This window comes from Molossus molossus, unplaced genomic scaffold (assembly GCF_014108415.1).
Source record: "Molossus molossus isolate mMolMol1 unplaced genomic scaffold, mMolMol1.p scaffold_m16_p_23, whole genome shotgun sequence".
Classification (NCBI taxonomy): domain Eukaryota; kingdom Metazoa; phylum Chordata; class Mammalia; order Chiroptera; family Molossidae; genus Molossus; species Molossus molossus.
In genome coordinates, this window is record NW_023425359.1 from 23,261,464 (window position 1) to 23,285,736 (window position 24,273).

The following is a 24,273-nucleotide window of genomic DNA, read 5'->3' on the forward strand; positions in this document are numbered from 1 at the left end:
AGGCTCCGAGCACGGGACACTCTGGGGGAGACACTGGCAGTGACTGGATGTCCCCGGGAAGAAGGTCGGTGTTGTGCAGAACATCCCAGCGACAAAATTGGAGGAAACCAAAGGAGAGAGGAGCCGGGAAGGGGAGAGAACACGGAAACACGGTGTTCGGGACATGTTTTCACACGTTTGACGGATCCGAAGGAAGTGGCGTGAAATACTGCAGCTGGGAAACACCGGGCACAGAGCCGCTGCAAGGCCAGCGGGGAGCCCCGTCCCCAGGACCTGCGGGATGTGGAACTGCGGCCGAGCCTCGGGGCTGGTGGCCGAGGAGCACAGCGTCCCCACAGCGTCCGCACAGACAGCAGGAAGCAGACGCCAGGCCGCAGGACTGAAGGCGGAGGCGGTGTTTGGACCGAGCGTCGCTCCGTCAGCTTCTCTGCACCCAGGGAAACACCTTCCTCTCTGCACCTCACTGTTCACCTTCCTTCCTCATAAACGCCCTTCTCCTCACCTCGCAGAGGGAGCAGCTGCAGGGTCTGCCTGAATCAGTGCTTCCCCGGTCGCGGTTTGCTTGGCACCTCGAGGTGAAGAGCGAGCCCCGGGTTCGCGGCCCACAGAGCCAAGCTCGCCACCCCTCCAGCGTTGCTGGGCCAGGGCCGCACGGTGGTGCCTTCTGCCCTGGACGTGAGTGGCCTAAGCCCCCTCTCTTCATTGACTGGACAACTCTGTGATCTGTCTTTTTTCAGAAGCAGCAGGGGGTATCGCTCAGGGGTAGGGATTTGCCTGCAGAAGCAGTCCTAGCAGCGGGTAACTTCCACGATGAAGGCACAGCAGGTAGTTCTGAGATGATGCATGTGACCAGCTTGGAAGTGGACACAGAGGTGCAGAAATGACCTGCCTTGACGATGCATTTCCCAGGAATTGGGGCAGTGTCTGGCATACAGGTAACCAAAATAAAATGAAGTGAAAGAAAGAATCAACCAAAAACAGGGGGGAAGGGTGGATCAGACATCATGATCTCTGCCTCTTTTATTGTCCGCAACAATGAAGATGGCGTCCATCTAACGCAGCTTCACGTGTGTTAGACTGAACCTTATTTTTTCTTACATCGGATTCTCCCAGTAGACTAGCACTGACCGAAGGCTGACTCTGAAAACCATTCTCTCCCCACTCAGCCAGGACGAAGAGAGCAGAAACCCTGCCTTTCTGTCCACGTAACATGACCTCGGAAGCTCACTGTGACTATTAGCATGATCCTGGTCCCTTCCCAGTCCTCACCGAGTCCCCCCATTTGAAAGACACTACAATCCTCAATAAACTCGGATGTTGTTACCCCCCCACCCCCAAGGCACTGCCAGGCTCCCTGAGGTGGCAGTCTGTCCCCCTCACCTGGGAGAGCAGGAAACAGCTTTGTCTCCGTGTGCTGGGGACATCGGGGAGGCCAACTTTCAACAAAGCCTACAACTTTTCTAAGGCCTTCAGCGTTTTTGAAAACTGCAAAGCCCTATATAAATATGGATTTGTTGACATAGCACTTGTGATATTATCGGAAGAATTTTCATGATGAGTGACTACACACATTCCTGTTACACTTCATTCTTTTGTAAATCATGCTTTTAATTGATGATGAATGATGCTAGAACACGCTATCTCCATCACATTCACTTGTGATAGAAATAGTTCAAATCCATCCATTCCTATTTAAAAAATACAGCTAGGTTGAGATTTTAGCTCCCGCACAGGAATTCAACACAGCATTTCCATTTCCACAAGCTCATGGGTTGTCTTTCTGCACATAGAGCTTTCAGAGTTATTCGTTCAACTGAAGTCGTTGAGTCCGACTTACCTTTTCCAGTTTGGAGAGAGCCAAGGAGTAACAGTCTTTGGCTCGGAACTGCATGAACCTCATGTTGGCTGGGTGTGTCAGCTCCGTGATGATGCTGAGACTGGAGAACAGCCTGCATTTCAAGAAAATGTGGGCATTACCCCAACGATGCAACATGTACGCTGGAGGACGGGGACCCCCAAGCTCCCCACAGCCATTGGTTCAGCAGCTTGGCCGGGAGCCAGCCCGTCGGAGGTGCACCTGTTCTCTTACCCCGCAAAACTTTGCCACGATGTACCCTGATCAATTTCCATGGGTACATTATTTCATGGAGACAATCTTTTTGTTTTTCTAATTTTTTTCTTTATTGATTTTAGAGAGAGAGGAAGGGAGAAGGAGAGAGAGAGAGAGAGAGAAACATTGATGAGAGAGAACATCGATGGGCCGCCTCCTGCATGCCCCCCACTGAGGATTGGGCCCACAACCTGGGCATGTGCCCTGACCGGGAATCAAACAGGCGACCTCTTGGTGCAGGGTCGACGCTCAATCACTGAGCCACGCCAGCCGGGCCATGGAGACAGTCTTGATGAAGATTGGCTAGTTTATGTAGAAACACCGTATAATCTGAATTCCTCCAGAAGCTCTTTCTTCTTACACAAAAGTCACCACAAATAACAAATTCCATAAAAGTCCTTTTTTTTTTTCAGGAACTTCTGAGCAATTAGATGAATGGCCCCATGGGGGGATCTCAATTGACTTGGGCGGGCACAGCTCCATCTGGTAGGCCTAGGAAATGCGTCCATCTGCCCAATATCACACCATCTGGGAGTTCTGGAAGTATTTATCCAAGAAATATTTGGGAAGAACCATGTCCCTGTGAAAAGTGATGAAAGAAACCTCAGCGAGAACTGGGGTGCAGCAGTCGGGCAGAGGGTGCTCTCATGATCTCCAAGTCGTCCGTTACCCCCAAAAGCAAGACCACATCAATGCCAGCTGCGCGAATCCAGGTACCCCCGACCGGAAGAGAAAGTTCTGGCCCACGGGATCCAAGCAGAAGTGTGAAGTGGAATTCCGGCCTCTGAATTGGACGCTATGACCCTCACACAGGAAAGACGCGTGTCCACAGTCATAGGGCTGAGCCATGCGGCTCAGTGTCCACGGGTTAAGTAGCATCGGAACGTGAGTGAGCACACAGCTGGTGAGAAACACCGAGAACATCGCTGGACAATGAGGCCAGGGAGGAATTTATGCGGGAAACGGGCTACAGACCCATGAACATTTATGCCGTCTCTGGGGAATATTTCTTTCATCTTTCATATAGATTACTCTAAATGGCGAAGTTGGTGATTACTTGGACAGGAGGGTCCTTTGCTGACACGTGCTATCAAACAGAAGTAATGCACAGACGTGGCTAGATGCATTCGCGGACTCAGGAAGAGTGGGTGATGATACGGTGAACCCAGTCACTTCATTCAAGTGCCGTGGGAAGTTGAACTGAGGACGACAGAATTTATGTGATGGGCCGGTTCTGCTGTGGATGAATAAGCCTACATACCATGCATATTTATTAAACTGAGAAACCGAACGAACTATCTAAGTCTGCCACCTAGTGAAAACCTAGAACTAAATAGGACTTGAATAATAAAATGCTTTATTGTGGTGCTTTTTATATTTATAAGGCATTGCTTGTATTCCGTGATAATAGTTTATGTTTAAATTTTTAGTTGTCTAATGCAGTTAATGATGTAGCTCTAAAAACGCTAGAGTTATAAATCTACTTCTGTGCCTTAGTAAGACATACTTTTTGCCTATCACACATTTTAGATATTAAATTACCATGTGTATGGCCGCCCCTGGTAGTTTTGGTCTGTTCATTTGTTTTCAGTGATTAATCAGAGACTCTCCAGATCTTATGAAGATGGGGGTATGTTATTATCTTGGAATCAAAATAATTCACTAAGAAAATATATAATAAACGTCCACTCGAGAGCAACTTCACCATAATAGAAATAAACTCACAGACACTAGAAAATTAAAATGGCACGTTTAATCGAAATGACCCAGGATCCTTTTCTGTTAAAAACTATAATTAGGTCTTGCCAAGCATGGAATTTTAAAAAGGCATAATTTTACTGTATTCACTGGCTATAAATCTCATCCTTCTGAATTAATTTTTTGTATTGTAATTACCTTTTTTATTCTCTAGGAAAAAAAGAATTGCTTATGTCTGTCATATTTTAAGCATGGGCTATGTGCATGTACCATTTTCTATCGCTCATTATGTTAGCTATATGTTAAATACACCGCCTCCCTATAGTGACTTCAGAGGGTGTGTTTCTCCTTCTGCTGTCAGAGGTTCTAATTCAACTTCAGGGTGGGTTTTCCGGGTGCTGGGATAGAACCTTTGTACACCCGGTTTCCGGTCTTCGCATTAACACTGCAGAAGGGTTAGGATGAGGGTTTCCATGTGCGTGTTATAGGTGAGGAAAACCATTGCCACAAGGTTAAGACACACACTTGAGTTCCCAGCGTTACCAAGTGTCTGCTGGAACCTCAGAATGTGAGCTGTGCCCAGTGGAATTAGTTCGTATGATTGCAAGGTCTGTGATGTTTCCAGCCTGCCCCGTGGTTGTGACGGTTACACTGCTAATAATTAGAGCAGCTAGCATGAATTGAGTGATTAAAAACCACAAGGCATGTATATTTTTGAATATCTCATAACCTGTGATGAAAACATTGAGGTTCAGAGAAGGAAAGTAATTTGCTGAAGATCATATAAACATCTAGGCTGTCTTCTGAGTTCTGAACTCAAGCGATAAACAAGCAATGACCCTCGATCGATGCTTTGCAAATAATATGAAGCCAGGACAGTGGCGTGAGGACGGATGATGGCAGAGCTCAGATTGCTGTATTTCCTTCCGCAACTGGATGGCTCAGAAAGTCCCTTTACACTTCTGTGAAACTCAGAAAACCAAAACAAGACTTTATTTACATCTTCAAATGATTTTAAGAAGAATTATTTCAAGTGACATCGATGTCTTGAATTTTAGGACATTTGTAGGTGACTTTGCTTATGGTATGAGCTTTGCTCTGATCAGGATGGGATGACCGTAGCGGGCATTTCTGTCAGGGTGAGTTTAATGAATGAAGACAGGAAAATAGCAAGGAGAAGCTTAGACTTGGCTCTAAGATGGGTAAATTACCTGTTCACAGCCTTGTAACCTTTCATTCCTAGTTACGCAGAATATCAATGCGTACCTTTGGCCGCTGTTCAATATAAAACCAAAATGAGAACATGCAGGGTCCGTAACAAACCACGAGCGATCATGACTGCTTCCGCACGTGGTTTTTTAGAATTGGTTATTTTTAAACTAGGCAAGAATACAGATTGGTTGTTCTATCTATTTTTTAAAGAATTACTAACCTGGTGCTCGAAATTTAACGTCACACAGTACCCATCAACCGCGAGGAGCTAGGTCTTTGCTTTATGATCAAAGGAATGGAGATCCCTCCAGTGTTCAGGGTCTCGTGCTCACTCCTGGTGCACAGAGTGAGGCCGACTGTTCACAGCTGCTGAGCCGGATCAGCGGCAGGGCTGGGGTGCCGACGTTTACCTGAAAAGGGTCTGCACGTTGACGATGGTCTTGGCGTCAGCCATGTAGTCCTCCTCGGCACTCATGGTGCTCTCCTTGTCCACCACCACCATGTTGGCCGCGAAGGTCACTCCGCACCTGAGTAGGTCATCTAGGCTTTGATAAAAACCAACAGAGAAAAAGGCACTTTCAGTAAGTCCCAGGCCTGGTGCTGACACGGGCCGGCCCCTGTGCTTTGGCAGGTCACCCTGAGCGTGGCCCTCACAGAAATGTGCTCTGGCCCATGTTAATGCGAATGATCAGACAGTCTTCTCTGATACGAAACCGTTTTGATTTTGGAGCTATTTACGTTTCGTTTGATCTCAACTATTCCGAAACACACGTGTGAAGATTCTCTATTTAATAATACGTATTAGTTCTATGAATAAAACATGGAAAACGCCCATTTTGGAATCATGCGGTAACAACACATGTTAAAACTTTGTTTTTACAGTTAGCACATAAAGACGTCCACTTTTTATCCCGCAGGTGCTTTGGGTAAGTGTGAAAATGAATGCCTATGTTCATGGAGATGGTCGAGTCTGATAAAGATATATAAAACTGGGAAATGTTTACTTTTAAATTTCTACTTCTCTCTGTAAAGCTGTGTTGCAAATTGGTTCCGCACAGCCAAGAGCATGGAAAATATATAAATAGCAGCGGTATTCAAGCCTCCCGTTTACTTAGCCTAATGTTTTTGAGTGGTTGAGTAACCCAATTCCTCTGGTTGCATTAAATAATTGGGCTAACCTGGCTTACAAATGCATGCAGGTTATGATAGAGTCGGTGTCCTCCCCCATCACCGACAAAAAACCTTGCCTAGTATTGAATGAAAAGAAAGTGTTGTCATTAAAGCTGGAACGAGGGACCACCCTCTTTGCCTCTGCTTCATATACACTAGAAACAGAGGACTGAATTGGCTAAGAGACCAAACACTTGGATGAGTGTAACGGTGTTCTGGGTACAGAGCTGATTGATGACCGGTGAGAGTCGGGCTCACTGATGTGCACAGCTTCTGATTAAAGACGGGAAGTATAAAACGTAAAGAGCAGCAGTTCCTTCTAGATTCTCAAACGAGAGAGTCAGTTGCCTGAAGGCCTTTCCCAAGGGCATGGTGGGGACGGAATTAGCCAGGTGGAGGGAACTGTTTTCCTCTCGTGGGAAGGCAGGCGGCAGGATGCCTTCCTCTGTTATAGGCGAGAGAGTATTAGCAAAGCTTTGCATCCAAGATCCCAAGGAGTAATCCAGAAAAATGATTATGCTTGAATCAGGAACAATGTTCTGTGGCAGAGATTTTATGGCTAAATAATAAGAATGTTATTCCAAATGAATCTCCTATGGGGAGAGGAGCCAGGACCATAACATCCAGTCAATATGATGACTGAGTTACATCCCTAAGAATACTTTATTTGGATGTTCCTTTTATCTAGGAAATTCATCCTCGTTGTTCTTTTCCATCTATTAAAGTACAGTAAAGAAAGAGAGAAGTAGGTGGAAAATGAATGTGATATGGTCCTTTAGGAACTATGGAACGTATGCCTAAGTCCTATGACTTCAACTCACCTTATTATCATTTTTAATTACTTTCTGATATTTCAGCTCTTAATCTTTTCTCCACCTTTAAAAATAAAAATCTGTCTGTTATAATGATGTATATAGGAGAAGGGAAGGATGAAGGGTAGAAGGGAAGCTTGACTAGAAAAAGATATGCAGATAGAAATTATGATAAGAAAGATGACTATCTCATCAGCAATAAATGAATGAAATTGAAATTGGACAGAAATTCCACTAAGACAGTGTGTGTGAAGCTAGTCCCTGCACCTTCAGGTATCCGTTAATTCCACACTCAAGCTGGCTGGTGTTGTTTACATGTACCCTTGGCAGGTTATGTTAGTAATTATTATTAAATATGGCTTTGAATCTATCGAAAATGATTTTCAAAAACTGGAATGGCATTACTGAACCCTGTAGAAACATTTTTATTGTCCGTGTTTTAACATCAAGTTTTCATTTTTCTATGCACTCAATACTGCATTATATTTTTGTTTCTTTCGTTTATTTATTTATTTTAATTTGCCTGCCAACGTATTCTTGTAACTCATCCCACGTGCTCCCCAGTACTCTGCAGCGGGTCGCTGTATACAGGTCGGCCACCAGATGGCAGCCTTCGAACAGAGTCGGTACGGACCGAAAGAAGTTCCACACAATCTAATTGGCAAAGTTTTCCTCCCTAGCCTTCTCTAAGGCTTCATTTCAGGGAGATCTAGAACTGAGATCTAGAGTCTGGGGCGTGTCTGCGGGTGTATGGTAATTCATTCAAAGGGTTTTTGAGGTTTTTTTGGTTTTTAGGGAACATTTCAAGCAGAAGCAAGAGAGAATAGTCTATAGCGAACCCTCATCGACAAGGGTTCAGTAATTATCAGCAAGTAGACACTGTCTTTCATCTGGAGCAGGAATGAGATGCTCTCCGCTCTTCCCTCCATTAGCTCTTTACAGAGGAAGAATTTGCTGTATAGTTACATGGGCAATATCCTGTGTTTCCAATGGATTTTAATTGAATACTCTCATGTCAGCGGAACATGACTAAGTGACAAACTACGGGTTAAGTTCACTTTCGTGACTTGACATCATCTTCATACATCTGACTATAGTTTAGTGAGTTGGATTACTATGACAGCGGATAGGGTAAATTATAGGAATGTGCCGTGGAGGCTAGATATTTGTCGCTCTATTTGGTCTTGAAGTGCCCACAGCCAATAAACACTTAAAAAGTTACAGAACTCTGTTGTTGCAACATCAGCAGGATGACATGTAGCATGAATGTTCTCAGTGGATCAAGTTACACGTTTTACTTTGAAGGCTCTGGCTGACATTTTTTTAAATAAAAAAATTAACCCATTTTATAGGGATATTTGTTTTTATGATCTTTTAGTTCTTACATCTTTTATAATGTCATGTCCATGCATATGAAAACAATTGTATTTTAAGCCTAAAGCATTGCACACATTTGACCTTTTCATTAACACATTTTAAGAAGTTGTGAGCTCTGATAGCTGTCCCTAGAATAAACTTCAGGAAGTGCTCTGATGTGGAAATCTGATGTAAAGGGAGCATCTCTGAACTGTTTGGGGGGTTTCCGGAAGGGAATATAATGGTACCCATGCGTCACCAGGCGGAGCCTTCGGATTTTCAGCAAAAGTGTTCACGCTGTCACTGTAGGCAGCACAAACTGAAACGGCTTTCGAAACTGGACGAAATCAGCAAATCGACATGCAGCAAAATTCGCCTGAATTCGGTCACAGATGACCGCTCAGGAAGTTTGAGCCAAGACGGACAGCACACGAGACCACAAGCTCCCCATGCAGAGGACATCACCTACGGGCTACTGCATGGCCAAGTCCACTCAGCATGCAACACGGGCCACGGCACAGCACGAACCACGGGACACCACACCAGTGAGCGCCACGGACGTTTCCACCTACTTGTCAATAGAGCCCACCATGTAGTAAACCATTGGGAACCAACAGATTGCATCCAGAAAATGTATATCTGGCCTACGCAGCAGGTGGGTCACAAAAATGAAACACAGCGTCACAACCAGGGCAAGAAGAGGACTTCATTTGCATTTCCGAAACGAAACACGGCTGACAAGAGTGGTTAATTTTAGGTGCTCTTTTCTCCCCTTCATCATTAAAAAGCGCTGTTGGTACTTGTGATGAAGAAGACGATGCACGCAGAATTATAAAAGCAAATGGTTCTTTTTTCTAAATCAGAAACATTATGGCATTATTCTACAAAAATACAGAAGTGATAGTCTTAATTATGACTAAAAGGTCTTAATGATGAGTTCAAAAATTATTCACGCAGAGGAGGCTTTGTAAAATGAGGAACTAAATGTTAGATGACCCAAAGGAACTAAATTAGCGTGCAGCTTTCTCAAAGGGCTATACAGAGTTATGACGTAACCCTTAATATATCAATATATCCACAAATACAGTATATGTGTCCATAAAATGTATATATTATATAAAATTATCATGAAAAGAATTCACCTTTTAAATCACTGAATTACTCAATATGTATTGTTGAACAAAACATGCTGAAACTAACAAGTAATAAAAAATAAAAGTTTTACAAATAAAACAATTGATAATAGAAACAGAAAAAATGTGTACATCATTAGCCAAAGTCATAACTGTGATTCTTTTATGAGAGATGCCTACTTATGAGTCAAAAACATATCCTCACAAAATTTTTCATTTTAAAAATGTGCTATTATATGTGAGTGTTAATTAGCTAGTTATTGCTAAGATATGAAAAAGTGTGTGAATTTGCATGGATTTGCAAAGTTCAAGATCATTATTTTCCATTTTACTAACAACTATAATAATCTTAATTTCTTTATTTCAAATTCAAGAAATAAATGTAGCGAGACAGTTCATTTTGTTAGAATTTCATAATTTCACCATTCAGTGGTTTATTTCTTCCCTGAAATATATATAAGTAGTTCATTTAATTTCAACTGCTTGAAATAAATTTTCCTTTTTCTGTTTATTGGGTTTTCACACCAATCCATCCCTCTGTTTAAATCTTGACAGCGTCATTTTCTTGATTGGAAGAAGGGAAAGAAACTGTCATTTCCTGACTGATTTTCATGAATCAGATTTTGCACTTCAGTGTTAAGATAAATGTCGTACTCATTTTACAAATGAGAAAATTGAGGTTCATAGAAATTCGATAACATGCGAAAGGTCTACTGAGAGGTTAGGCTTGAACCTTCTTTCACAAATGTATGATCCGAAGTTTGAATGCCTTTGATAAGAGCCTTGATAGAGCAAACATGTACCAGTACTTTTTAATTAAGCAGAGCTGAACTTTGCTTGACTCTGTGAAAAGGAGACTGATTTAATAAAGAGCGAGTAGACACAAGATGTAAAAAAAAAGTAGGAACACAAGCCTACACCTTGCTCTTCATCTTGGTTTTGCTTTGGGTCCTCTATCCCAAAGTTTTGGACTCTCTTTTCTAGTTCTCGTGAGATGGTGCTATCGGATGGCGAGATGACCTTTAAGGCTGGGGTGGTGATCAAAATCTTTGACATCGGGATATCAGCTGACCAAACCAGACACATGGGCCACCGGCCAGTCAGAACCCCGACCAGCTCTCATGAACCAAGACCAAGTGCAAGTCCCTCCCAGGGAGGCTAGGTTTCATCTCTTTACCCTCAGACATCTAGAAGGGCTTTCTATTCGAAAATATGGCGAACACTTATTTTGGCACTCATGTGTGTGAATACAATAACTTTAATTTACATTTCGAAATCCCATAATTATTGGGATATTAAATCTGTTTCGTTTCTAGTACATTGAATTCATTGGCCTGTCACTAAGTTTCCTGAATAGCAGGGACCGCATATTATTTTATATGCAACACTCGTGTGAATTTAAAGTCAAATCCAGCCGCCCTATGCTAACTAATAACTATATTGCATGCAATCATTCGAGCACGAATTCTTTTATCGTGGAAACATTTTGAGAACTCAGCACCCTCTGTCTTTGTAATATTGTAGGACACATTGCAAAATACTAGCCTCTGCAGAGCAACAGGCACCAAATTGTTTAACACAGGATTCCATTAACCCTCCGGGAACATGCTTTATCGATGTTCAGTTCTTGTTCCCTCATTTGCTGACCAAAGGAACAGAGGACAACAAATAAAAACATTAGATACCGCTTTCAGGAAGTACTCAGGAGCTAATAACGTTTACAGCAGGCACGGTTATCCTAACCCTTTGAGACAGAATCAAACCCCACAAAAATCATCTAACAGACAGCATCACGTGTCGAGGTGGGCTGCAAAATGTAAGCCATCAGGAAAGCAAAGGACATTTTTAGTGCATAATAATCCAAAGTTGAAATACAATTCTTGTTTCTAAAAAGAACTGACAATGTATTCTTTTGCATATAGCAAAAACCTGTGAGGGAATAGCATACAGTTGAAAGAACAATGAACAATGAATTGCATAGAAGGTTCTAATTCTAGAAGGTTCTAATTCTAGAATTTCATATAGCTGAAAGAAAAATGAACTATGCATTGCATAGAAGGTTTTAATTCTAGAAGGTTCTATTTCCAGAATTTCATATAGTTGAAAGAACAATGAACTATGAATTGCATAGAAGGTTCTAATTCTAGAAGGTTCTAATTCTAGAAGGTTCTAATTCTAGAAGGTTCTGATTCTAGAACTGGTTCTGAAGTTGGGTGGGGTGTATTCTTATAGAACTGAGCCCTTATCCTGTGAGATCAGATGGTGTCTCTGGGTAGATTGTATCAGGACTGTGTTGCGTTCTAGGACACCCAGCTAGTATTCCCAGCCAGCATTGCTTGTGGGAGGTATGGAGAACCCCCATGCCCAACACACATTGCAATTGGGTCCAGGAATGCAGTTGGGAGATTTGCACCTCAGTGGGGATGCTGTGAGTATAGTTCCACCTCTTTCTTTACAAGTCTCCTCCCTTTTTACTCTTTGTATTCTGGGGCCTGAGCTAAGCCACCTGAGATGGAATGTCCTCAGGTGACCGGCTTGCAAAGGCCCCGTCTTAAGTTAACAGAGCATCTCTGTGTGAGAAGTTCCAGAATGAGGATGTAGTCCAAGGCCTCGGGGGTGCTTTAAGCACCTGTATTGCCATGGCCATCCCACACCCAACCTCTTATTCTCCCGCGATTCATTTTAGCAAGCTTCTGGTCCACGTTTCTGTTCCCCCACATCTGCCCTAAAGTTACCTCTCCTTTCCCTGGGTGCCGAAATAGTATCAAAAAGTCACTGAGTCATCAGATCTGAAAACGATTAAACAGAAGTCTCTAGAAAGGTGCTCAGTTTTTAGAGTTGAGTATCATTGTGATAATGAGGCTGAAAAAGATGCATCGGCAACCACCTTGATAATGGTTTGTGCAGAATAAACAATGCCGGGAAGATGTGATATATTGGGGAGATAGCTCTGTTTTGAGAAGTTTGTTTTGATCAACTTTAAAGGCAGAGATGGGGCAACAGACTTTGGCCTCCTTCAGTTTGTTCTGAAGTTTGCAACCTTTAGAAATTTAAGAGGGGAGTTAGAGGATCCTAAAAGATGGTATTGATCTGAGGACCATCTGCTACTAATTTTTTTTAAAGTATGTTTTTATTGATTTTTTAGAGAGAGAGGAAGGGAGAGAGAGAGATAAAAACATCAATGGGAGAAACATCAATCGGCTGCCTCCTGCACACCCCCTACTGGGGATCAAGCCCACAACCTGGGCACACGCCCTGACCAGGAATCGAACCTGCGACCTCTCAGTCCCTGGGATGATGCTCAGTCCACTGAGCCACACTGGCAGGGCCATCTGCTACTAATTTTGAGTCACAGTGAAGAATATTATAATTTTAGGATACAATAAATTTAACAATAGCGTTCAGTGACCTATATTTATATTTGCATAAGGATTTTGTAATGCTCGAGTAGTCTTATTTCACAAGAGTATTTCAGTTCAACTTTTCCAAAATTAATGAACATGATCAAGCATTTCTTACTCATGTTATGTAATAAAATATATTTTTTAACAGTGGAAGAATGATTAAAAAGTCATGGTACAGCATCAAAAAATGGATCATTGATATGCTCCTCTGATCATGAATGTCTTTAGAAAGACAATAAAAGTGTCCATTTTGGGCTCAGTTTTTCCTAGTTGATTAAGTTAAGGAAAATAACTAATTATTTCAGTGACCTGTGTCCCACCAGTATCAAGTGGTGACCACTTGAAAAATAGTTTTAAATAAAAACCTCAGGATATTCCAGTAGTGGTTTAAATCGTATTTGTGAAATACAACCACATTCGATGATGACTCTGTATACATCTCCCCAATGAATCACGTGCCACAATGTGGCAGATTTAAACTATTCTAAGCAAACAGAAATAAATTATTTTTGAGATAATATTAAAAACTCTTCGTCTCGCTTCTGTATTTACTTGTCGATATACTTACGGATTGTCCAGCAGCAGAACTATAGGGTTGAGTTCTTTCTTTGGTCTATAATATGCCCTGAGAGGAACAATAAAATTATACAATCCGTTCCCAGCTGTTTCAGCGGCAACTATGATTAGTTTATTTTTGAAGCCATAGGCTTTGGCGTCTTCATAGTAGTTATGCTGGCAACTCTAGAGAAGAAAATGCACACAGAGAAAAAACATGCTTATACACTGCTGGAATTTGGTGGATGTTTGTAAGATAGATGGACGTGTACAATTAATCTAACCTGGTAAATGCATTATTTTCTAACACATTTGAAAATAGTTACATCTGTCTATGCCCAGTTCTCCAGCATGTTTTGGGAATTCATTGGCATCAATCAGAGAAATAAATTTCAGTGATATCACTTGACGTGGGGGAAGAGTCAGCCATACGTGTGCACACACGTTATATTGCAAAGTAAACTTGCTACTAGAGATACCTGTGTGTCTGCACTGAAAAATCATCACAGTGTGCTCGGCCGGTGTGGCTCAGTGGTTGAGCATCAACCCATCACCAAGAGGTCACCGGTTTGATTCCTGGTCAGGACACATACCCAGGTTGTGGACCCGACCCCCAGTCGATGTGATGTTCTCTCTCATTGATGTTTCTATCTCTTTCTCCCTTTTTTCCTCTCTCTCTAAAATCAATAAAGAAAAAAAATTAATAAAATAAAAACAAGACTCACAGGCTCATTGGGTAATTTGGAAAATCTTAGTGCAGTTCAGAAATAAAAATTTGCCATTTTATGGGTTATATTTACATTTTTTTCTTTATTGATTTTAAAGAGAGAAGAAGTAAGAGAGAGAGAAAAATCGATGAGAGAGCATGGATTGGCCGCCTCTTGCATGCCCCCCACTGGGGACTGGGTCCTCAACCTGGGCCTGTGTCCTGACCAAGAATCGAACTGGCGACCTCTTGGTGCAGGGTCGACACTCAGCCACTGAGCCACACTGGCTGGGCACATTGCGATGATTTTTCAATGTACTTACATTTACATTTGAAAAGAAACTATTCTTTGAACCTATTTTACTCTGTACAGACTTAATATGTAGACTGTACAAAATGGTTCGAATAGGTCATCATAAAACAGTATAATTTAATTTTGCAGAAAATAACAGTAGCAAGTGCTTACCTTGTCTAGTCTCAAGCAGCAAAATGGCACTTTTTCATGAAGGAGATGGCAGAGAGTGGGTGAACTTCCTATGTATGGGGAGTAGGGTGGGTAGCCTTTAGCGTACCTGTAAAGCAATATAAACACTGAATCCTCTTGGACAGTATGTGCAAAGTCGGACCATTGAATTACAGCCACAATCCCCTGTGTTGATAGAGTGAGATATAGTGACTTTATGTTGCAACGACATTTTGATAAGGAAATAGAACAGGAAAGGCAAACCAGGGCCCACATACCAAGTCTGGCCCATCGCCTGGTTTTGTGACTTAAAAGTGGTATTTTATATTTTTATATGGCTGGGGAAAAAATCAAAAGAAGAATAACATTTCATGTCGTATGAAAAATGATATGAAATCCAAATTTCGGTATCCGTGCTTTTTTTTTTTTTTAGAACATAGCCAATCAGCGTCGTTCATTGATGGGATTGTAGCTAGGTGCTTTCATGCTTCAAAAACAGAATTGAGCACTTGCTGCCAAAACCATATGTTACGTAAAGTCTACAATATTTGCTAGCTACTTCTTTTCAAAAATAGTTGGCCAATTCTCAGTTTACAAGATGTTGACAGCTATTTTTAGAGTCGTGTTAATTTTTGCAAAACACACTTAAAGCAAAATTCGTTGCCATGACCCACTCTGTCAACAGTCATTGGATTCGTAACCCAAGAGGAATGAACAGTGAGTTAATTATGGAGTCAAACCACCACCCAAAAGAGTTTTCGCTAGAATCACGCTTAAAACATCGTCACGGGTACTCAGTTGGCTGACTTGATAGAAATAGCCTGCTGCACCTTGGGGCTGTGCTAATTTTCAAAACAAAACTGTCAAAAAGTAGCAGCATGAGTGAAAATGAGGAAACAAAAGGAAGTCCAGTGGAGACAAAAATTCCTTTATGGAACATGAACAAGATCTTTTTTTCTTGACCAAAAAATGACCTTCTAGACCAAGAAATGTCAAACCTCACTGAAACTGTTTCCCAGACCCCATTAGCTATGAGGGCAACACCAAGCACCTTTTGCTCAGTTAGAAGTTGATCGTTTTCACTATTGCTTCATTGTTTTATTTTTCTAGAAATAAAAAAACTGCTACCTCTTGATCTTTTCAGAAAGAATGTCAAACACACCTCCCAACACCGGTTCTAGAAATAGACTACTGGTCGACCCTCTCCTTCTTCCTATCAAATATTTCATAAATAGATTTGGGTACTGCTGATTTCTGAGAGAGCAGATTGTGTTTTGTGGCTACACCAAAGTTCCATGTAATAAATTCTTAAGAAGCGTGAAGAATTAAAAGAAGGATTTTTCAAAGTTTCAGTTATATTTTAGTTCCTTCTAGTTTAATTTAACATTAGCTGATCATCTATTATATGGAAAATATTGGGAGAAGAGTTTAAATAGTGTCACCCTTGCCGCGGTGACTGCTGTTACATCTAACAGTAATCAGTACTCCTGTGCCTACTCTGCACAAGAAGCATTGTCCTGAGCACATTTTCTCTAGGATCTCAGTTAATCCTCACATGAACATTATGAGTCAACAGTCACACTCCGTGTGCGGATAAAGACATTGCAGGTTGGGTTGGTTCATCAGAGTCCCTGGCACAGAGCACCGCCACGTGGGACGGTGACACAAAACCACCTGTTTCAGGCTCCACCGAGAAGGCCACTGGCCACTGTGCTCAGGAAGCACAACGGTAGCTCGTGGACTCACAAGCAGACAAACTCAAATGAAAACGAAACTGTGACCGGCAGCGTGTACATTGGTCCTGCTTACGATAGAAGCTTAGTCATGAGAACAAGCGCTTTTACTCGTTTATTCCCAAAGTTATTGCTGCAAACTGTACGGAAAAGCCCACTGAGCTCTGACGTGAGAGAGGAACTGGGGTGGAGGAATCTGTCACAGGCCACTGAATAACCGACTGGACACCAGTATGGACGTGGAACTGAATTAAAGGTGGGCGGTACCGTGGACTTCAACCCAAACCAACAATTACAGAAACTTACATGAGGGAAATACTGGCGTATGTACCTTTTTCTTTAAGAATAAAGCATTTGTGCCCTGGCCAGTTTGGCTCAGTGGTTAGAGCGTCGGCCTGCGGTCCTGAGAGACCCAGGTTTGGTTCCCGCTAAGGGCACGTACCTCGGTTGCAGTTTGTCCCCGGCCCTGGTCGGTCGTGCGGGTGGCAGCCACTCGATGTGTTCCTTTCACATCGATGTTTCTCTCTCTCTCTCTGTTCCCCTCTCTCCCTCCCACTCTACCTGAACAAAAAAAAAAAGGGAAAATGTCCTCGGGTGAGGATTAAAAAAAAAAAAGAATAAAGCATTTGTTAGAGAAAACTGAACCAGGAAATATACAGGGTGGGGGCAAAAGGAGGTTTTAAGGTGTTCGTACAGAAAATGATACAATAATTAATACATAATAATAGAAGAATGAACTCTGTGTGTCCTCCTTTTGCCCCACCCTGTCATGTTGGGATCAGAAATCGGAAGGTCTCGACTACTGGATCAGAGAGAGAGAGAGAGAGAGAGAGAGAGAGTCTAGGAGAAGAATGTTCTGGGAGAAATATGTAGGACTCGTTGTAGTACGTGCAGGAGGAAGGAGGAACGGAAGGGCATTAGTTCCCGTGGCGAGCCCAGATCCCAGTAAATCTTAGAGTATCTCAACCCACGCACTCCAGGTTCGAGGGCATGTTTTCATCTGAGGTCGTTTCGTCTTCCGATTGGTCGCTGAGAAGATCGCAGGCGTGGATGGAGGACGTGTCTGCAACCTCCAGCACAGGGGCGATGCTCGGCCTCCTGACTTCTTTGATTCCCTCCGCAGGCAGGGACAGGGTAGGGCCGCTGGCGGAGCGGCAGCTTGTGTCTTGCAGATCGATGGCCACAGTCCCTAATACAACGAAACACGAAAACTCAGCAGAGGGTGCGCCACCGTTACTACTGACCTATCATTCCACGACCACCGTGACAGGCAAGGTGATCCGCCTACCCAGGAATCTCGCTTACCCTTCCATCTCAGAGGTGACTTCCGTCTTTAATGTGGCCATTTGGGCTCATTAGATAAAAACACTGTCTGTGTAAGTATATTTGCTGAGCCTATCCCTATAGCATGAAACCTAAGATCTGCGAAATGCAGAAATACCTACAAATTGAAAGTAAAAAAAAATAAATACTTTGTTTCGATTTATATTTATGTAAAATTATATCAAAATTCTTGGCCATTTCGATGTTGTGGATGTCTCATGGTATTCTTTCCCCCCCGTTCTGCTGACGTATCTTTCTCTTACTGATCTGCGACCACTTTTTACAGTAGAACAGTTCATCTTTTACGTCTGTGCAGCACATAGTCATGGAGTAGCCACTCTGTGGTGAGCTCTACTCTCGGCATTTGAGATACGCGGGGGCAAACACAGACACGTTTTCTACACGTGTAGGTTTATCTTTAAAATAATCCAGGAGACAAATAAATGGGAAAAAAAAAAAGTCATTTTAGGTCATGATCAATACCGGGCAGAAAGTAAACGGAGTGGTGTGACAAAGTGTAGTGGAGTTAGGGACAGGAGGAGGAATCTCCACCAGGGGGTCAGGAGGGCAGCTCTGATTTTTGGTGACAATTGACTTTTGCCCTGATAGACTAAACCGAGCCCAGAACCGTGGGAAAACCTCCTGGAAGTAAGAAGAACCCCGCTGAACAGCCCAAGGCCCTTCACATTGAGGGTGCTAACCTCGATTTTGTAAACGCGGCTTACTGCAGTGTTTATCTCTGGCCGGGGTTTCTCTGACACCTTAATTGTAATCAATGAACCCACTACCTGTTCAGTCTCCTTCAACCAACAGATGTCTTTCACTTGGTTCCCTAAACGAAGCTCCAACGTCTCCTATTCTAGTCCCAGTGTCCCGTGAGGGGACAGCGAGATTTCCAGCCAGCAGCTGAAGACAACTCTTCCAAGAAATGTATCTACCAAGATGTTGTTTCAGAGTGTGTGTGGCGGTAGAAATATGAAGAGAGACAGACAGACAGACAGACAGACAGAGAGGGAGAGAGAGGGGGGGGAGAGAGAGAGAGAGAGATGGAGGAATTTGCCAGTGTTTTTGGAAAGAAAAAAAAAGAAGTTAAATAATAAGGAAGAATTAAAATGAAGACTGAAGTCCCTGAGAGAGAGATGGGTCCATAGCACACGCGAAGGTGTTACTGTGAGTTAAAAGAAAGGATGTATTTTTCTTGTGATGGACACTAAATGTTTGTAGGTTTATAGGTAGTTTGGTGGCAAAACTTCAAGAAAAGTATTACTTGTTCGGATTTAGAAATAAAAAAAAAAACTTCTGTGTCATAGAAACCAAGTTCAGTGGTGAGAATAGGGTGAGGAAGGGGAGTTTTCAGGAAAACAAAAATATTTGAAATAGCCTGTTGACACCCGGGTGAAGAACTTACAGAAGAAATATAGACGTGTCAGGTGCTTCTAACCCAATCGGAGATATGAAACAGTTATCGGCCGCTTTGCATACGCTGAATCGTATACCGATTTAACCGCTTAGAAATGTCGTTCTGTGCATTTAGTTACAAGTGTGTCATAGAAACAAGGATGCTCTAAATCTGACTTTGAACTTGCAATGGAAGTGGAGTATACTCATCCTTCCTCTTTCAAAAGAAAGAGATGGTGTTTGCACGTTCCGGGGACCTACCCATGCTGGCAATGATGCTGTGCACAGGGAGTCTAGCAGGCCCGTGGTAAACCGACCGCGATATGCTGTTCTTCTGCTGCTGCTCTTGGTTTTTAAACGCTGAATTCTCTTCTTTGGTGATATTAATATAAAAACATATATCTGTAGCGTTCATAATGTAGCGAGGGCCTGGATTCAGTAAGATGTTCTTATTATCCTCCCTCCGAGCGCCAATCAAGCAAACACCAAACCTTGGCATAAAAAAGAAAATAGAGTTTAGGAATTGTAATTCAGCCGAGGTCTTAGTTTTGTTTTCTTGAGTTTACGTACGGAAGAAAATAAGTCAACTATATATAAAAAGGCAGAGGAAAGTTATAGCCCCAAATCAGAGCCTTTTAAAGCTTGAAAGGATCCTAAACGTTTAAGACTTCTGGTTTTTCGTGTGTCTGTTTTTTTACAGGAAAATTGTGTCCTTCGTGTGTTGAGAAATCAATTTAGTTGATGATTGCATACACGTATGTACATATATGAAGAAGAATAGAATAAAAGAGAAACAAAAACATTGGCATGCATACCCTATAGTCAGGGTAATAATTGTTTGTAAATTCTCTGTGTGTACTGGGTCTCACTATAAACAGCGTATCTTATTTTGGTCAAAAAAGGTAAAACTGTATTTCTTACTTTAGTCAAAAGAGTTTGAGAGCCATTGGCCTATAAGAAACTTACTCAAGGTCACATGGAAAAGAATCAGGGTCCCTAAATTTAGTTTTGTTCTGTTTTTAGAAGAGTATGCAGCTTAATTAAGATAAATAATATCCAATGAGTGTTAACAAACATTACTTAAAATCTTCTACTTTTCCAGGTTTGATATTCCAAAAACAAAATGCCCTGAATATTTATATTTCAATATATCTAGTACTGTTACAAATAAATCAGGCTTAAAAATATTTTCTAAACATCGAAAGTATACGTATAGATAGAATCATATTGAGAAGTAGAGTGGAATACTTTGGATATTGGATTAGTGAAATATACTAGATGTGTTACAAATCCTAAAAATATTATAGTAATATATTTGTAATACTGATAATATATTATTTTTATGAAAAACATACATTTTTTTATTATTATTATTGTTTTAAATCCTCTCCCAAGGATATTTTTCCATTGATTTCAGATAGAGTGGTAGGGGGAGAGAGAGAGAGAGAGAGAAAGAAATATCGATGTGAGAAAGACACATCAATTGGTTGCCTCCCCCACGAACCTGACCAGGGAACCCAGGTACATGCCCTTGACCGGGATCAACCCTGAGACATTTTGGTCCTGGGCCGATGCTCTAACCACGGAGTCAAACTGGCCAGGCTAAACATACTTTTTCACTTCTTAAGTAAATACATTTTTTTAAAGAAAGGATAAAAATAATGCTCTGTGTTTGAATTAGAAGGAACTATCACTGATTTTTTTAATAAATTTCTCTGGCCAAAGCAAGTGTTTAAAAATGTCTAGTTTTTATCACCTTTAGTATTACTTAGTTTAAATTACTAATCAACAGTTTAAAATTCAGATCTACAAAAAAGATTCACTCTTATGCATTTGTGAATTCTTAACAGATTAAACTATTTTAACAATTATTTAAAAGTTACTGAAATAAATACTGCTACTGTATCACACTTTACACCTGGTCATCTGAACACGTAGAAGGGCAGAGTTCAAACGTCCCCATAACCATCGGAAACCTCCCAGAATATTTGCAACACACGAGCACCAGCATGGGCTTGGGTTTTAGAAAACCATGCTCCAAAGGGCAGACGGAGTTTTCTTTTAACTCCACTCGGGAAGCAGAAACCTACTTTTTGTGTGCGTGGAAGGAGGCGTAGGTGAAACTCTTCCCTTCGTATTCAGCAAAAAATGCACTTTCTTCCAAAGTGATGTGGTAAACTTCGTTCCCGGAGCATCTGCCGTACGTCTTCTGCCACTGTTCCGGTGACTGCTGGCCTTCTCTGAGATGCAGGTGCAGAGAGAGAGAGAGAGAGAGAGAGAGAGAGAGAGAGAGAGAGAGGCTGTGAATGTGGTTCAGATGCAGCCCTGTCCTGTGCTTCTGAGTGTCCCAACTCTAAGACCCGTGACAAGTGCAAAGCAGTAAGGTGTGGCGCTCGAAGGCTGGCAGTATTCACAAGTACAGTTGCTACAAAATCGTTGAAACGAACCCCGTGGAGAAGCTGGCGAAATGGCAGAGCCCTGGGATCCTGCCATCCAGTGAATGAGGCATTTTTTGTGCCCACAGAGCAGCGAGATGCACCCGGGACCCCGTCTGTTTCCGTCCACCCGGCCACGCGCAGCCCAGCCGGAGGCTTGGCTCATAGTCACATCACAGCCCACCCGTGCAGTTGACGAAGCCTGCCCGGCCCCTGTCGTGGTCTGATGCTGCTTTGTATTTACAAGTGTAAATGCGCACGTGTCAACGAATCCGCTTGACTCCTAGCAAATGAACTGCGTCTGTCTCTGTCTTAGCCATGGCTCTCCTCCAGGTGCGCGGCCATCAAGAAAAGCGACTTTTTGTCATACAAGTTGGGGTCTCCCAAAGAGTTCCCACTAGTATTCTTAAAAGAAGATACATTTATCACAGAAAAGACCGTTTCTTTTATTCTGGAATTGTCTGCTCAGTGGTTTTGAAAGTATATCAAATAGTCAACCTATGAAAAGTTCGTTGTTAATATCCAAGAGCTCTCTTCCCGCGTTTTGTACGAGTCCTGACACTTTTGCTGGAGAAAGCTGGTGAGTTCTGCGAAGCACAGGCAGGACGTGGGCAAGGAGAAACGTGGTAACTGTGAAAATCAAAGGACTTCCTAATCTCTGCGGATTCTGCGTGGGTAAGAGCAGGTAGCAAGTCTCATTAACCACATTTAGGGTGGGTTTTCCCTGAAGGATGACCAGGGAGATGGGACACGTGTCAACATTTGCAAAGTGTCCATACGTTTTTGAAAACCCTACATTTTCAAGGTATCTGTCATTTCTCCTTGGGGTCTGATCACCCGATCTGAATCCGAACTCCAGCCTTATGTGAGTTATCTAACTCCTCGGCGATTCTTTACCTCTTCTGTGAAAAATTGTTTCGGCCTCACTGGGTCGGCCGAAACGAGGTCACAGAAATAAATCACCGAGCGGGTGCTGGTGACAGTAATCGCTCGGTAAGTGTGAGCTCCCTCTCTTACTTTGCTCTTACACCTTCCTTGTGGCTGTATTTTAAACCCTCTTTCAACACGCCTAGTCAACCTGTTCACAGTAATGCTCTTAAACCTTTGCCCTTTTATTCTACGACGTTAACACAGCGTGGGATTCAGGAAAATAGAAAACACTTTTGACGACGGACTGCACACTACTACCTCTGAGGAAGGATTGTGACGGGTGGAGACGACATCGCCTTTGGCAAACAGAACTAAAATTCTTTACGTACCACATTGCTACTTGGCAGGGTGCTACTTGGCAAAGATAGAATCCCTTCAAAGAGCCAGAAATGTAGGAGGGGTCCCCGCTACCCATCAGGGTTCGTCTGAGGTCCAAAGGCAGTGTGGGCACAGATAATTGCCCCACAGGGTGCCAAAGCCCTTCCAGAGAATCGTAAATCGAATGCCAGGGGCTGAACTGGGATGGCAGGAGGGTAACGTGGAAGGAGAGACCAGTGGCATTACAAAGCTGTCCGGACCATGCCATGCCTGTCTCTCAAAGGCCGTCTGCTGCTCCGTCCTCCATCTCCCGTGGGCTCCGGCCTTGGGCCGACATCAGGTCTTTTCCCCAAAGCCGTTCCTGTCTGCCCACCCCTTCCTGAACCCGTGGCTGGCGGAGTCATGGCCTCCTCCGCAGGGCCCCCTCCGTCCATGTTACTGTAACACCAGATTTATTCCCGATCCTTCCTGTGCCATGCGCTCCAAGGGGAGGGGGACCCCGTCTTGTTTACCACCCTCTCTGACACCCCACATCCCTTCTGACACCTGTACGTGCGTGAGAAATGTTTCGTTTGATGAACTCAGTAACCTAACAGTGTTCTTCGTGCTCAGGTACCAACTGTTCTGCTTTTCTAACAATCTGATATCTTTCTTCACCAGAACCATTTTTTAAGCCTGGTCAGTGACTTTCCCTCTGATAAATTTGACATCAGAATTGTGCGCGGGGCGGGGTGTGAGAGGTGGGATACCAAGTTCTGTCATCTTTAATGGACATGAAAGGAATTTAACCTCAGCAGCAGTGAAAACACAAAATAGATGAAGAACAAAAAGCCTGCCCTGGCCGGTATGGCTCAGCGGTTAGAGCGTCGGCCCTCGGACCAGAGTCTCGGGTTCGATTCCGGGCAAGGGCACGTACCTCAGTTGCTGTTGGTCTCCAGCCCTGGTCAGGGTCTGCAGGAGGCAACCAGTCGACGTGTCTCTCACATCGATGTTTCTCTCTCACACTGATGTTTCTATCTCTCTCCCTTCCTCTCTAAAAAGTCAATAAAAACATAGTTTTTTTTTAAAGAAAAAAAAAAGAGAGGATGAGTATCATCTGTCGACCACTAGATGGGGCCAGAGAGCTGTCCGTCCTCAGGAGCAGAGTGGTGCCTACGTTGGAAACAGGGACAGCTGCCCGGACCTCAGGCTTTGTTAACAGTGAACGCGGACAATGAACGCACTTTTGAAAGGGACACAATTCAAGAAGAAATGACACAGAGCTCGGACTGTTCAACCCGAAAGGCTGGTTGTATATGAAGGTGGCCCAGATTCGCTCCCCTTCAAGTTGCTTTGGCCTTCAAAAACCAGGCGGCTTTCTGAGGTGCCCCCCTAATTCGAGAGAAAGCCCCATTACTACCCAAAAGAAGCAATCCTAAACTTCTGTGAAGATTTCTCACCTACTTTCTGAGATGTCAGGTGGAAAAATAAATTCATCTGTCCCGGCTAAACTGCTTTCTCGGCTTTTTAACGTTATG

The 24,273-nt window shown here is 42.9% G+C and overlaps 1 protein-coding gene across 4 annotated transcripts in view; it reads right to left on the minus strand.

The window, feature by feature from the left end:
- KCNT2 (potassium sodium-activated channel subfamily T member 2) overlaps positions 1-24,273 on the minus strand; it is a 165,919-nt gene that overhangs the window by 26,691 nt on the left and 114,955 nt on the right. For 2 of the 4 annotated variants that reach the window (XR_004961413.1, XM_036277430.1), the window contains exons 15-20: positions 19,335-19,564; positions 17,328-17,541; positions 14,623-14,728; positions 13,464-13,636; positions 5,431-5,565; positions 1,838-1,949 (exon numbers count right to left, since the gene is read on the minus strand). Coding sequence is in view for 3 of the 4 variants with exons in the window: in XM_036277430.1 (XP_036133323.1) it covers positions 1,838-1,949; positions 5,431-5,565; positions 13,464-13,636; positions 14,623-14,728; positions 17,328-17,541; positions 19,335-19,564 (970 nt within the window). In the remaining variant the exon portion in view is untranslated. Of the gene's footprint in view, positions 1-1,837; positions 1,950-5,430; positions 5,566-8,930; positions 9,003-13,463; positions 13,637-14,622; positions 14,729-17,327; positions 17,542-19,334; positions 19,565-21,163; positions 21,314-24,273 lie in introns of all 4 variants that reach the window. The other 2 variants (XM_036277428.1, XM_036277429.1) reach the window with 2 other exon arrangements.